General features: G+C 37.4%; 1 protein-coding gene across 1 annotated transcript in view; it reads right to left on the bottom strand.

Annotated features, from left to right (window-relative positions):
* The window catches only part of LOC124777773 (cytoplasmic dynein 2 heavy chain 1), an 829,086-nt gene that overhangs the window by 779,522 nt on the left and 35,938 nt on the right, over positions 1-13,626 (bottom strand). The window contains exon 3 of the mRNA XM_047253283.1: positions 11,741-11,867. Coding sequence (XP_047109239.1) covers positions 11,741-11,867 — 127 coding nt within the window. The remainder of the gene's footprint in view (positions 1-11,740; positions 11,868-13,626) is intronic.

The following is a 13,626-nucleotide window of genomic DNA, read 5'->3' as shown; positions in this document are numbered from 1 at the left end:
CGCAAAGGCAGACTCCGCTTTTAATGCTATCGAAACAGCAGTAGAGTATGGAGCTCTACTGGCACATCCTATAGCAAATTCACTGTTATCATTAATGGTTGATGCTTCTGCTAACACACTTGGGGCAGTGTTGCAGCAAAGGATGAACCAGTGTTGGCAACCGCTTGCTTTCTTTTGCCAAAACCTGTCACCCTCGTAATAAAAGTGAGTGACGTACAATCACAAGCTGCAGTAAAAAATTCAAACATTCTTTGGAAGCCCACCATTTCAGTATCTTTACGGACCACAAGCCATTAACTTATGCCTTCAAAGTGAAGCCAAGTAAGGTATCACCAAGACAGCTGAGGTGTACTGACTACATTGGCCAATTTGCAACCAACATCATATATGTGCAACGCAAACTTAATGTACCCACTGACGCACTCTCTCGGATTGACAATATGCACATGATCGAGCGTACATCAGTGCACGTTGAGGCCATAGCTGCAGCTATTGATTTTAATTCCACGTCATGGGCACAACAACAATGAAGAACACTGCGTTTGCAACAATCAAGTTTCCGACTACGAATAGTGACAATACAAGGCACAACTGTGGAATTATACTGTGATGTCACAGAGTTAAAGCCTCTGCTATTTGTTCCGCAGCAATTCTGGGCCCAGGCAATTGCTTCAATAAAAATTCTAGCACATCCCGAAGTCCAAGGAACAATGTTTCATCTGGCCCAGCATGAATGTCATGTGTAAATTGTACATCTGACAATGTATGGCCTTTCAAAAGTACAAAATCACATGACACATCAAGGCACTACTATGTGCATTTATACTACCTATCCAGCGATTTGACCATGTACATATGGATATTGTAGGCCTACTATCAAAATTCAAAGGCTGCAGTTACTACCTTATGATCGTGAAGAGATACTCAAGAAGCATTACCTATGGCCGACATCACTATGGAGACTGTGGCAAAAACGTTTTTCAGAGGCTGGACTGCACATTTTGCCATACCACTGAGAATAACGACAGATCAAGGATGTCAACTTGAGGCACATCTCTTTAAGGCCCTTGCCACATTGTCAGGTGTCAAGCAAGTAAGGATCACCGGTTATCATCCCCCAGAGAACTGCATGGTGAGATGTCTGCACCAACAATTGAAATCATGTCACACAACAGACAAAGACAGAAACTCTACCAATTGTTTTATTAGGACTGCAAACAGCCTTCAAGCCTGATCTCGAAGCCACAGTGGCACATTTGGTGTACAGCCAATCATTACATCTGTCCAGAGAATTCATCAATGATGAAACTGTCGCAGCATCAGACTTTGCCACCAAGCTACGATCCCACATTGTGTAGTGATTTCCACTACATACATTCCATGGTACAGTGGTGCAGACTGTACAAGAGTTCCACAGTTCTGCGCCACATTGTGTTTATTCTTTGTTTTTTATCGTATAATTTTTCTTTATTTTATCTCATTGAGATTGAATGTCATGCAAATCACACACTTCTGTGTAATTAATTTATGTGTGAAAATAAATCTTTTCACAAGTTAACCACAACAGTAAATAAATGTTGTAAAAAGTATTTTTCTATTTGGTTATGCATGGCCACAACAAGCTAACAATCAGCATCTGCACCTCAGTAAGCTGAACAACTACATGTTTTGTGATAAGTTTGTTATCACTTTTTAAATGAAAACACGTTTAAGATTTTTTTGAGTTATTCCATGTCCACAAGAACCACTTCACTTGGGATATGTGAAAGGTATATTAGTATATCAGTTTTTCTTTATGAATATGTATTGTGAGTTCTTGTTCTCTGACATGTTATACATCTTCACTATGGGCCTTTTGGAGAAAAATAGCTTCAGGAAAGACTTCATAACAATTAAACTTATATTAAATTTCTCTTTTTCAAAAGACCTAGCCAGTCTGAATTTTATATTATCTCTTCTTTGCCCATTGTCTGTTATTTTGCAGCCCAAATACCAAAATTCATCTGCTACTTTTAATACCTCATTTCCTAATCTAATTCTTTCAGGATTGCCTGACTTAATCAGAGTACATTCCATCACCCTTTCTTTACTTATGTTGATGTTTATCTTGTAACCTCTTTTCAAGATTTCATTCCATTCAATTGCTCTTCCAAGTCCTTTGCTGTCTGTCAGAATTACAATGCCATGACTCCCTGGCCTTTAATTCTCTCTTGAAATTTTTCCCTGCTTTCTTTTACTGCTTGCTCACTGTACAAACTGAATACCATCAGGAATAGTCTACACCCTGTCTCACTTCCTTGTCAACCACTGCATCCCTTTCTTGTTCTTTGACTCAAAATTGCAGTATTCTTTGTGTACTAGTTATAAATAACCTTTGCTCGCTGTGTTTTATACTGCCTCACTCAGAATTTCAAAGAGTGTTTAAAGTCAACATTTCCAAAAGCTTTTTCTACGTCTATAAATCCTATAAATGTACATTTGCCTTTCCTTAACCTGTCTTCCAAGAGAAGTTGTACAGTCAGTATTGCCAAGTGAGTTCCTAAATTTTATCTGGAACACAAAATGATCTTCCCCGTAGTTGCCTTCTGCCAGTTTTTCCATTCCTCTGTAACTAATTGATGTTAGTATTTTTCAACCACGACTTATTACACTGATGACTTGGGTAATACTCACACCTGTCACCATCTGCCTTCTTTGGGATATGAATTATTACATTGTACTTGAATTCTGGTGGTATTTTGACTGCCTCATGTATCTTACGTATCAGGTGTAACAGTTTGTTGTGGCTGGATCTCCCAATGGCCTCAATAATCGTGAGGGAATGTCATTTAGCCCAGGGGCCTTGTTCGCACTTGGATCTTTCAGTGCTCTGTCAAATTCATCTCGCAGTAACATGTCTTCCAACTCTCCTTCATCTACTTCCTCTCCTGTTGCTATAGTATTGTGTCCCAGTTTGTTTCCCTTCTATAGGACTTCTTAGTTACACCTTGCAGCTTTTCCTTCTTTGTTTAGAACTAGTTTGCCATCTCAGCTCTTCATGTTCATACTCCTTTCTCCAAAGGTTTCTTTAATTTTCCTGTATGCACATCTATCTTTTCCCTAGTTATGCATACTTCTGTATCCTTGCAGTTCTTGTCTAGCAATTCCTGCTTTGCTGTTTTGCACTCCCTGAAGATCTCATTTTTTAGATGTTAACACTCTCTTTTGTGGTTTCATTTAGTAAATTATTTTATTTTTTCCTTTCATTAATTAAATTCAATATCTCATGCATTATCCAACGATTTCTACTAGGACATGTCTTTCTGCCTATTAGATCTTCTGACACCTTAAGTATTTCATCTTTCAAAGCTACCCATTCATCTCACATTGTAGTTCTTTCCCCTGATGCACCTTCTAAAACTCTTGATTACCTCATATTCTTTCCATTTGTCTATGTCCCTCAATTGCCTACCTTTTGCAATCTCTTCAGTTTTAATCTGTAGTTGATAACCAATAAATTATGGTCAGAGACTACACCTGCCCTTGCAAATGTTTTGCAGTTTAGAATCTGGTTCCAAAATCTTTGTCCCACCATTAGGTAATCTATTTGAAATCTTCCTGTGTCTCTGGGTCTCTTTCACATATACTACCTTCTTGAATGACCTTTAAGCCAAATATTAGGAAGGATTAATTATGCTCTGGACAAAATTCTACCAGGCAGTTTCCTATGCCATTCCATTCTCCTAGTCCATACTCTTCTACTATTTTTCCTTTTCTTTCTTTTCCTCCTACTGAGTTACAGTTGCCCATCACAATCAAATTATTGTGTCCCTTAATTATGTGAATAATTTAATTTAGCTCATCATAAATTCTTTCATTTTGTTCATCATTTGTGGAGATAGTTTGCATATTAACTAGTACTATTGGTAGTGGGTTTTAGTTTTGGGTATATCTTGGCTACAATAATGCATTCATGATGCTGCTAACAGAAGCTTACCCACATTGACAGAAGCTTACCCTCATCATTATTACACTCACTCATGTGTTAATCCTATTTGATTTTGTGTTTATAATCCAGTACTTACCTGACCAGAAGCTCTGTTCTTCTGCCACCACACTTCACTAATTTCTACTATATCTGACTTCCACCTGTCTATTTTCTACTTTAATTTCTCTAGCCTACCTTTATGATTAAAGGGTCTAACATTCTATATTCTCAGCCTAGAATACTAGTTCTGCTTTTTCTCATAATGATATCCTCCTCAGTAGTCTTCACCTGGATATCCGACTGGGGGACTATTTCATCTGCAGAATATTTTACCCAAGAGGATGCCATCATCATTCAAGCAAGTAGTAGGGCTCCTTGGGAAATAAAAACTGCTGCAGTTTTCCTTTGCTTTCAGCCATTCACAGTAACAGCATATCAAGATCTTATTGGCTAATGTATCAAAGCCAGTCGTTCAGATTGCTGCCCCGGCAACTACTGAAAAGGCTGCTGCACCTGTACATGATATACTGAAATTGTCCTTTTACAAAAATATTGTGAAAAAAGAGCTTAACATAATGTAGGAAGTTGTCATGACACCTGAATACAAAGGATAAAAAATTGAAAATATGTCTAACGTACTATTGGAATATTTGGTCTTAGCTGTGAGATAATGTATGTAACAAGTTCAATAAATTTGTAGGATTTATGTGACTACAGAAAGATTTATGTGACTACAGAACTGATTGTAACCATTGCAAAGGTAATTATATCACTTGGATGGACAGGCAATTTACAACTACCATATTTACCCAAATATAAGAGGAACCTGATTACAAGACTACTCCGTTTTTTAATAGGCTTCTTGAGAAAACTTATTTTTAACTTATGCTGACTAATCAAAATTACAAACTGTTTTACTGACATAAAGTATTTGCCAGAAATAAAATAAACAAAGAGAAATAGTTACATTTATTTGCAGACTGTTTTCTTTTCTACATTTTCTCCTTACTAACCTTTCCAAAGGTTTACATTCATTTGTAGACTGTTTTCTTTTCTACATTTTCCCCTTACTAATCTTGCCATCTGTGCTACCACTATTTTTAATCTTCATCATCCTCATAGTGCAGCTGTGAAATTTATATCTTCATTGTCACAAGTATTTGGCTGTTTCTTCAGAATATGCTGCAATTTCTGAGGCTACAGTGGGACCTGAGAATACAGCTGTTTTTATACAAATACATATCGGATTTCACTTCTATACTAACATGACAATGCTTCAATGTCTCTTGCCTTCCAACATATCGTCTTCTCATTGCTCTCTCATTGGCTGTGTAGAACCAGCAACTGATAGACCCCCTTTCATTCTCACCATACATCACGGTTGGCATCAACAACATTGCAGCATGGAACATATAACTACACCACTGGCACCCGTCTCCTGCAGAAATGAATACTCTTGTTATGTATTTTTCCAATTTTAAAGTCAATTCAATTCTGACCAAAAATTGATTCATGGAAACTGCAGTTTAAACATGGCAGTTGTCTCTGAAAGCCAAAGTACACGGTATAGATTGCCGTGGTTGGCAACATGACTTAATTTGCTGCCCACTTGCTACATCCATACAGACACTCATCTAGTTCCCTACCAAGTCAGTATAACAGCAACTAATACATAAATGAAAGCTCAAAACCACGATTCAGTCCATTTCTCAAACTTTCACTTGTCCCAACACCTACTAATGTCTGTTGGTACTATGTCATGATGGGTCTTGCCACTGTAATTTATTCTCACGACATCAGTTAAGTCAGTTTAATATGATTTATTTCATTTGTTAGACATTTCATTCTCAATAAATGTTCATTCTTGTATAATCTGAATGTCAGTATCATGTTCTAAAGTGGATTAACAGCTGGTACTGTTTTTACCCCATATTCTATTATGTGAACAGCCACTGAATTTCTCTTTTTCAACCTAGTTGGTAAATCATTAAAGTTTCTCATAATCAAATCAAATACTGATCTGGGTTCAGAATCAAGTAATGTTTCCACTTCCAAATATTACCTTTACTTAAAAAGCAGTATAATGTTTATACACAGTTTCCCTACATGTATGAGAACTTTTATTGCAAACCTGTTTAAATACAACAAGAGTTTGTAAGAAGATAGAATTTGGTGTTATTTCCTCCTGTGTTTCACAAAATTGACAAATTTTAAGCAGAGCTATAGATTGCGGTAGTGGCTAGTTAATAGTTTCTCGCATATTTCTTGACCTAGCACAGGATGAGTCAAATGTCACATGACTGTTCAAGCAATGTTAATACTGTAATCAAGCATGTCGGCATACTGGGAAATCTTGAGCCTGTTAGAAAGCAAGGATCATTTGCCCAGCCCTCCCCTTTCAAATTCCTTAACATACCGTATTTACTCAGATCTAAGCCGCACTCGAATCTAAGTTGCACCTGAAAAATGAGACTCGAAATCAAGGGAAAAAAAGTTTCCCAAATCTAAGCCGCACCTGAAATTTGAGACTCGATATTCAAGGGGAGAGAAAAGTTTTAGGTCGCACTCCAAATCGAAAAAAAGTTGGTCCACTGTAATATGAGACACAATTTAGGTCGAATGAATGACAATACAGCTACAGTAGTTTGGTTCGAGTAATAAGCTGAGCAGTTAAGCTTTACCAGGTAGCCATTGCTATGTGTCAGGCGCTCCATCCTTATTTATACGGGTACCCTTCCTTTTTCACGTGCTTTGTCTGGTTTGAATTGATTGCTTATTTTTCTTTGATCTGATAAGTGCCGTTCTCTTTGTTATAGGTGTTCACGTCACTCTAAGTTGAAAATGCATTACTGTACTGTGTCATGCATTGCTCGTCGCATTCTGATAGTGTGTGTTTATGGCCTGTCACCGCTCGCGGCATGGCTTGCCATTGTGCGCACTACCGCCGCTTACAATTTAAAAAAAAACAATGGCAAGAGACTATTATTTATTGTTATTTACACTACTGCCTTCTTTGATAATGATCAACAAGAACCAAATAATAGACTGCATATGATAGAAGATGTTCTGAACGAGAGTTTAGCAAAAATTTTTCTCCGTTTGAAAATCTTTGCAGGTGCCTCTTTAGTACATTACATTCTGCACAGAAATTAGAGTCCTCTTAGATTTAAAAATCTAGCCAATTGCCGTGCTTCATTTCTGACTGTATCACTATTAGGCATAAGAATAATATGAATATAAACATGACTCACTCTAGTTTCGTAGTTTATTAGGCAGACAGGATTTAAATGAGATAGCAGCAAACACGAAAGAATACATGGCAAAATGTTTATATTCGTATTATTCTTATGGTGAAGAGAATGCTGCATGTGATTCACAATTCATAAAAGCTCCTATTAGCAGCCATCTCTTCTCACAGGTAGGAAAAAATTCAGAATGTAGAGTTGGCCATATTGACAAACATCCCAAACAGTCTTGCCAATCGGATTTTCGTAGTACATTGAAATGCTGCTACATTCGAAGATGAACAATACGGAATTTGTATTTACTTCATTGGATAATGTATGAAAATGCAGTGGTTGAAACTCGGGGTGGAGAAAAAAGCTCCCCGCCAGTATTTATCTTTGTGCCTACAAAGCATGCCTGTGTAGCGCTACATATATTCGATGGCAGAAGTTAGTTGTGGCGGCACCTACCAACATTTTTCAGAACTTCCGCTTGCTTTGCACTCAATTCTCAGCCGCAGGCGGTTTTTTGGATTACCAAAAACTGGAAAAAAAGTGCGGCTTAGATTTGAGTAAATACAGTAAGTCTGCACATGACCTCAATAGCCAAAGTTTCATCTGTAAATGTAAGACGACTCCTATATGCTCTATTAAACAATGTAAAAATGTTGTTTTAAGCAGCAAGGGTTTAATCTGTGAATATAAGATGATCCTGTATTTTTCAAATGATGAACCGGGAAAATAAACTTCACATTATAATCGGGTAAATACGGTAAATTCAGGCAGCACAAGTCTGTGAGGATTAAGACTACTTAGGATTGCTATGTCAACAGACAGAGACATGCACTGTGACTTATTCTGGATAACCTGCAATATTATCTAGAGTTCAAATGTGATGTACTGGAGGAATTAGAGATATTCTCAAACAGAATGAAAGGGTCACACTGTTTGCAAAATGAATAAAGCCATTCTTTTGTAACTGACATTTTGTTGTCTTTAATTATTAGTAGAGTATAAATTATCATGTACGTCTGATGACAGCTGACCTGTTCCTGCTGTCCAGTGTGCCATCCACTGTTCAACTGTTTATCTGACTGTGAGAGACACTGTCGATATTGCCCCGGGATCCAATGTTTACAATGGGTGAAAGATATGGAGTATGTACTGAACTGGACACGAGTCAAACATCCTCCATACTGAGATAGGTCGTACCAGCACAGGCAACATGCCGTTTTGTGTTACCCTGTTGAAATATAATGTCATGGACACATCAAAGACAGAGCACGTCCACTAACATTAACTTGTCACAAATGTCATAGATGCTGTCCAAACTACTGGTGATTGTGTTGTGTGGTTGATGGGACCCCATACCATCACGCAAGAGACTGGACTAAAACAACAATGAAGTATGCAATAGATAATGTTTGTTTTCTTCAGAACTTCCACAAATGTACATATCCATTGTGATGCTGTTTGTAAAAGCAGGACCCCTCTGAAAGCACAATGTGGTGCCACTCCTGTGTCTAGTACTGTCACTGGGTGCTACACTGTCGGCACACTTCTCTCTGGTGACACATCATGGGAAGACGCAATAATGGTAGCTGTGCTCACAGTATTTAGTGCTCCAGACACCACAGCACTGTTCATGCAAAGAAGCCTGTTTCCTGACTCAAGTTACCTATAAGAAGTTGGTGTGTAATTTTGCATGGTCAAGCGATCGATGTGTCTTAGCTGTGTGGGGCTGTTGGGATCCTGCATAGTGTTGAGTATGGCTCTCCTAGACCCACTGATTACATATACTAATCACCCAGAACATTATGACCACTGATCTACTATCATATAAATCTGTCCAGATGATAGCAGTGTCACCTGGAGAGGAATGACTGCTAGTCAGACACACGCACAGTACATGTTCTGTCAGTGAGTGTGCTCTCTGTGAGTAAAATGGGGAAAGCGCAAGATCTATCTGAGTCTGACCAATAGCTCGGCACTAGCATTTTGAAAACTACGTGACTTGCTGGGTGTTCAAGGAGTGGTGTGGTGAGCGTCTTCAACACATGGTGAAACCATGTCCAGATGTTGTGGGGTTGGGCTGTATGCCGATGCCTCTTCTTTAGTCTTCTTCTTGTTTCTTGTTTATGCCAGCTTCTAGAGATGTCTTGTGAAGAGATACAATACAACATGTTCAGTAGTGTCATGGGACAATCAATGAAGTTACACAACAGCTAGTAATTTAACTTTTGAAACCGCCAGTTTATTGGCATTTCTAGAAATAAAATCACTCTCATACTCTCATGCAGTCAGCAAATTTCGTGTAACAGTTTGTATGTGTAATGGGACTTATTATGTCACAAATGGTTCTAATGAATTAATTAATCTGCATTACAGTGTTGCTAAGCAACAAGGTGATACTTGTCTGAATTAAAACAGAGCCTCAATATTTTGAATAAACTTTCAGTTCATTTTTGTCAAAATCAGCACTTGTCTCAAAATTAATTTCAAACTTCGTGCATTAAGTCCAAGCACCTTTGAAACTATTCTACGCGACTCACTGGACAGCTCGATCAGGCGCTAACGTGTCACATATTTCAAACCGAGCACGTAGGTTTCAGTTTTCCCTAATGGGCTAAATGATTCTTTTGATGTGTCTATCTCACGTAAAGTCTAAATGAAACTGGATTTGTCTCCATTCGGGTCAAAATTACAAAAATTAAAATACACCATGCAGGTCAGCGAACTGTACATGTGCTCTTTTTGTACTCTAAAAACGAACTGTACATGTGCTCTTTTTGCACTCTAAGTGATAACTCATCTCAGAGTAAAAGCCACACGTAAGTTCACACTTTTTCATGCACACAAAATTCAAAATACCTTCATATTAAACAGATAAATTATGGCCAGCAATTACTAATTAACATTTCCCATTCTGAATAAACTTCAAGAACTTGTATTTCATAATCAATAAAATTTTATCACCTGAAAGAAACTATTAATTTGCTAAAACGGATTCAGATTATAATCACCCCATGTCTAGACAATGACACCACGAATTGATAGTTGCTTGGAATGAACGAAATACCTGTACTGAAAAATACAGGGAATATTCATGTGGACATCCATGGGTCCAATGGAGCTCACTGAAGGCACCATGACACCAAGGAGTATCGTACACTGGTTGCAGACCACATACACCCCTACATGATGAATATGTTTCGGCCGGCCGATGTGTCCGAGTGTTTCTAGGCCCTTCAGTCCACAACCACGCAGTGGCTACGGTCGCAGTTTCAAATCCTGCCTCAGGCATGGATGTGTGTGATGTCCTTAGGTTAGTTAGGTTTAAGTAGTTCTAAGTCTAGGGGACTGATGACCTCAGATGTTAAGTCCCATAGTGCTTAGAGAGCCGTCTGATAATGTTTCCTAATGGCTGTGGCATTTTTTAATAAAACAATGTGCCACATCATAAGCCCAGAAGTGTGATGGAGTGGTTCAAGGAACATAGTGGCAAGTTCCAACTGATGTGCTGGCCTCCCTACTTGCCAGATCTGAACCTGATTGAACACACCTGGGATGTGATTGATTAAGGCATCTGAGATCATTACCCCCCCTCCCAGAATTTACAATAATTAGCTGACTTGTGTGTGGAGATGTGATGCCTACTCCATCCAATGACCTACCAACACCTCATTGCTTCAATGCTACAATGTACTGCTATTGTTATCTGCACCAAAAGTGGACATACCGGCTATTAGGTAGTTGGTCATAATGTTCTGGCTGGCTAGTGTATGTGCATGACAGCTGTGAGATCCTGATCAAAGCAAGCTGCAGTACTGTGGAATAGTAAACTGCAGACTCGGTATGGCACAATCCTGCCACTTTCCAATTCATACTGATGCTGGTAGACATTTCTTCATTTTACATGATGCAAAACACAATATTCTCACAAATAAACAACATTCAAATGTGATTTCTGAAAGAGAAACCTTCTGTGTATTGTTTTCTTATCTACAGAATCTAGATAGTACTACTCCTACCTACTTTGTGAGGTTGCACTGAAACGTTAATCGTTTACATATCGAAGCATTTAATACACTTCAAGTGAATTTGACAACTGTGCCATGTCACTAGCATGATGTTGCAATTTTAAAGGCTTTTAAAGTATTAAGGAACCTTAGTTACAAGTCTGAACTCCTAGGACTCATTTAAAACCTGTTGGGAGCAACAGCAGAAACACTGTAAATTATCAACATGTTAGAGTGCAAACAGCAGGTACCATACATGTCACAGACCACAAAACAAACCTTCACTTGAACATGGTTGACTGAATGACTGGTGTGCATTTTCTTTCTGTTCCCATTTGTTACAAGAAAATTACAAGAAAGCAATCGTGCTGTTTAATGTCAGCTTAACAGCTACATAACATTTGCTTTTATTATTATTATTATTTTTCTCGTGGGCACAAAGTTATTTGGGGATGTCGAGATGAACAGGACATGCTGTGTAGCAACTAGTAGCTATGTTGTAATGGCAAGAAAATAATGGTGCAACATACCTGAACTCCTTTGCAAGGGGTTCCAAAGATTTAAAAAAGGCCACACACTTTTCTTGCAACTTATTATTGGTAGCATTATTAGCCATGTATGACCAGTAATGTGCTTCATCGACTGGGCTCACTATCACTGAAAATATTACATTGATGTTTGGATTGACGTATTTGCAGATAATACATGACATATATATGGTACATAAAGTAAAAATTAAATTGAGAGAAAGTATATTTCTATTCTAACTCAATCACAGTACACTTTATCAACACTATCACTTTGCAGGAAATAATTTTGTTAAAATATTTTGCTTTTCTCTTATCACTTCTTAACCACTATCAATACAAAATATTTTAAAATGCAAACTGCAAAAGAACTCCCTAGTTCACACATTTTAATTTCTGTAATGAAATAAATAAACTTCACACAATTAATGTACTTGACACCAATCAAAATGACCCCATCAACAAATCAAGTTAAATTTGCTTTATTACGCAATAAGATAAATAAGTATATGTGTCACTGCAATAGTATGTTGAAAATACATGCAAGTGGAAATAGAGAATTCTATATGTGCAAGTGGAAATACAGAATTCCATCTGTCATGGGAATACAGGAGCCTAGCAAGCCAAAACAGGAATACAGAAATGATATCCAAACTACAAATACACCAAGTAATAGAGAAAAAAGACATTTACTTATCACTGGGTATGGAACAGTAGACTAGGCCACAAACAAAAGATGTCACCAATACCAGAAGTACAAGTTCCTTCAACCACAAAAAATACAGAAAAAAGAAAAATCTTACAGAAACAAGACACATTTAGAGATCAATAGAAAGAACCACCAAGGGAATAAAAGCAAGGAAAACACGGCTAAACAGGATTGCAGGGAGTTTTAATGCAGAAGAAATAAAATATAAGTCAGAAAAGGGAGGGAACAAATCTGTAAAGGAAAACTAAAAAGCGATGGATGAAGAAACTGGAACAAAACAACCCTGGAAATACGGAAAGGACCATACATATTGGGGACCCAGTTTCCTGTCTTTGGAAATCAAAAGCAATGATACAAGGAATACGAATCTTAATCACACAATAACTGAAACAAACATGCAGGTCATTGCTGTTTTGTGTCTTAGTGAGTTCTGCAAAAACATATCAGGTATGGAGAATTTGCTAGTAGGTATTCATTCCAACTGACAATATGATAATGGATATGTCAGTATGAAACACTAGACACAGCTAACAAGTCATATCACAAGTATAATCTCAAAGGTCATATGCAATCGAAATGCAGTAAATGAAGCTCCTAAATAAGTCTATTTGTACAGAGTTTATTTAAATATGTAGCAGCTTACAACTCAATGGTGGACAACAATACCACACCAAGAGGAAAAACAACAAAATAAAACAATATGAAAAATGGAAGTTAATACAGAAAAGAAAGAAAAAAAGAAAAAAAAAGAATGTGTTGCCGCTTCAAAACAATGTTAATATTGTATCACTAACCCTCTCCCTCAAAGTTAATTAGAAGTTTTACAAAAAAATTACAAGATTTAGATAAGTTTTAGCAAAGCTCTAAATTTTTCAAAATTTTATTTAATTGGTGGCTTTGTCAGAACATTATATTGTTGCTCAATTGTACCAATTTCCTTTAACACAACTTTCTTAGCAGAAACTAACTACCTAGCAAATAAAATTTTGACATCTACATATGCAGGTATATGATGGAACTGTGGGTTCTTGCAAAGCCTTATTACTAACATTTTATATTCTTAAAGTACAACAACTTTTTGACTGCCACAAAGACAAATTATTGAGCTAACTGTCTTTGTTAGTTGCCACACCTATGGCTATAAATTGTGATTCTATTGAATGACAGAGACACTGATTGT

This window comes from Schistocerca piceifrons, chromosome 2 (assembly GCF_021461385.2).
Source record: "Schistocerca piceifrons isolate TAMUIC-IGC-003096 chromosome 2, iqSchPice1.1, whole genome shotgun sequence".
NCBI classification, from domain to species: domain Eukaryota; kingdom Metazoa; phylum Arthropoda; class Insecta; order Orthoptera; family Acrididae; genus Schistocerca; species Schistocerca piceifrons.
The sequence above is the reverse complement of the archived record's forward strand: the minus strand, read 5'-3'. Positions and strand labels throughout refer to the sequence as shown.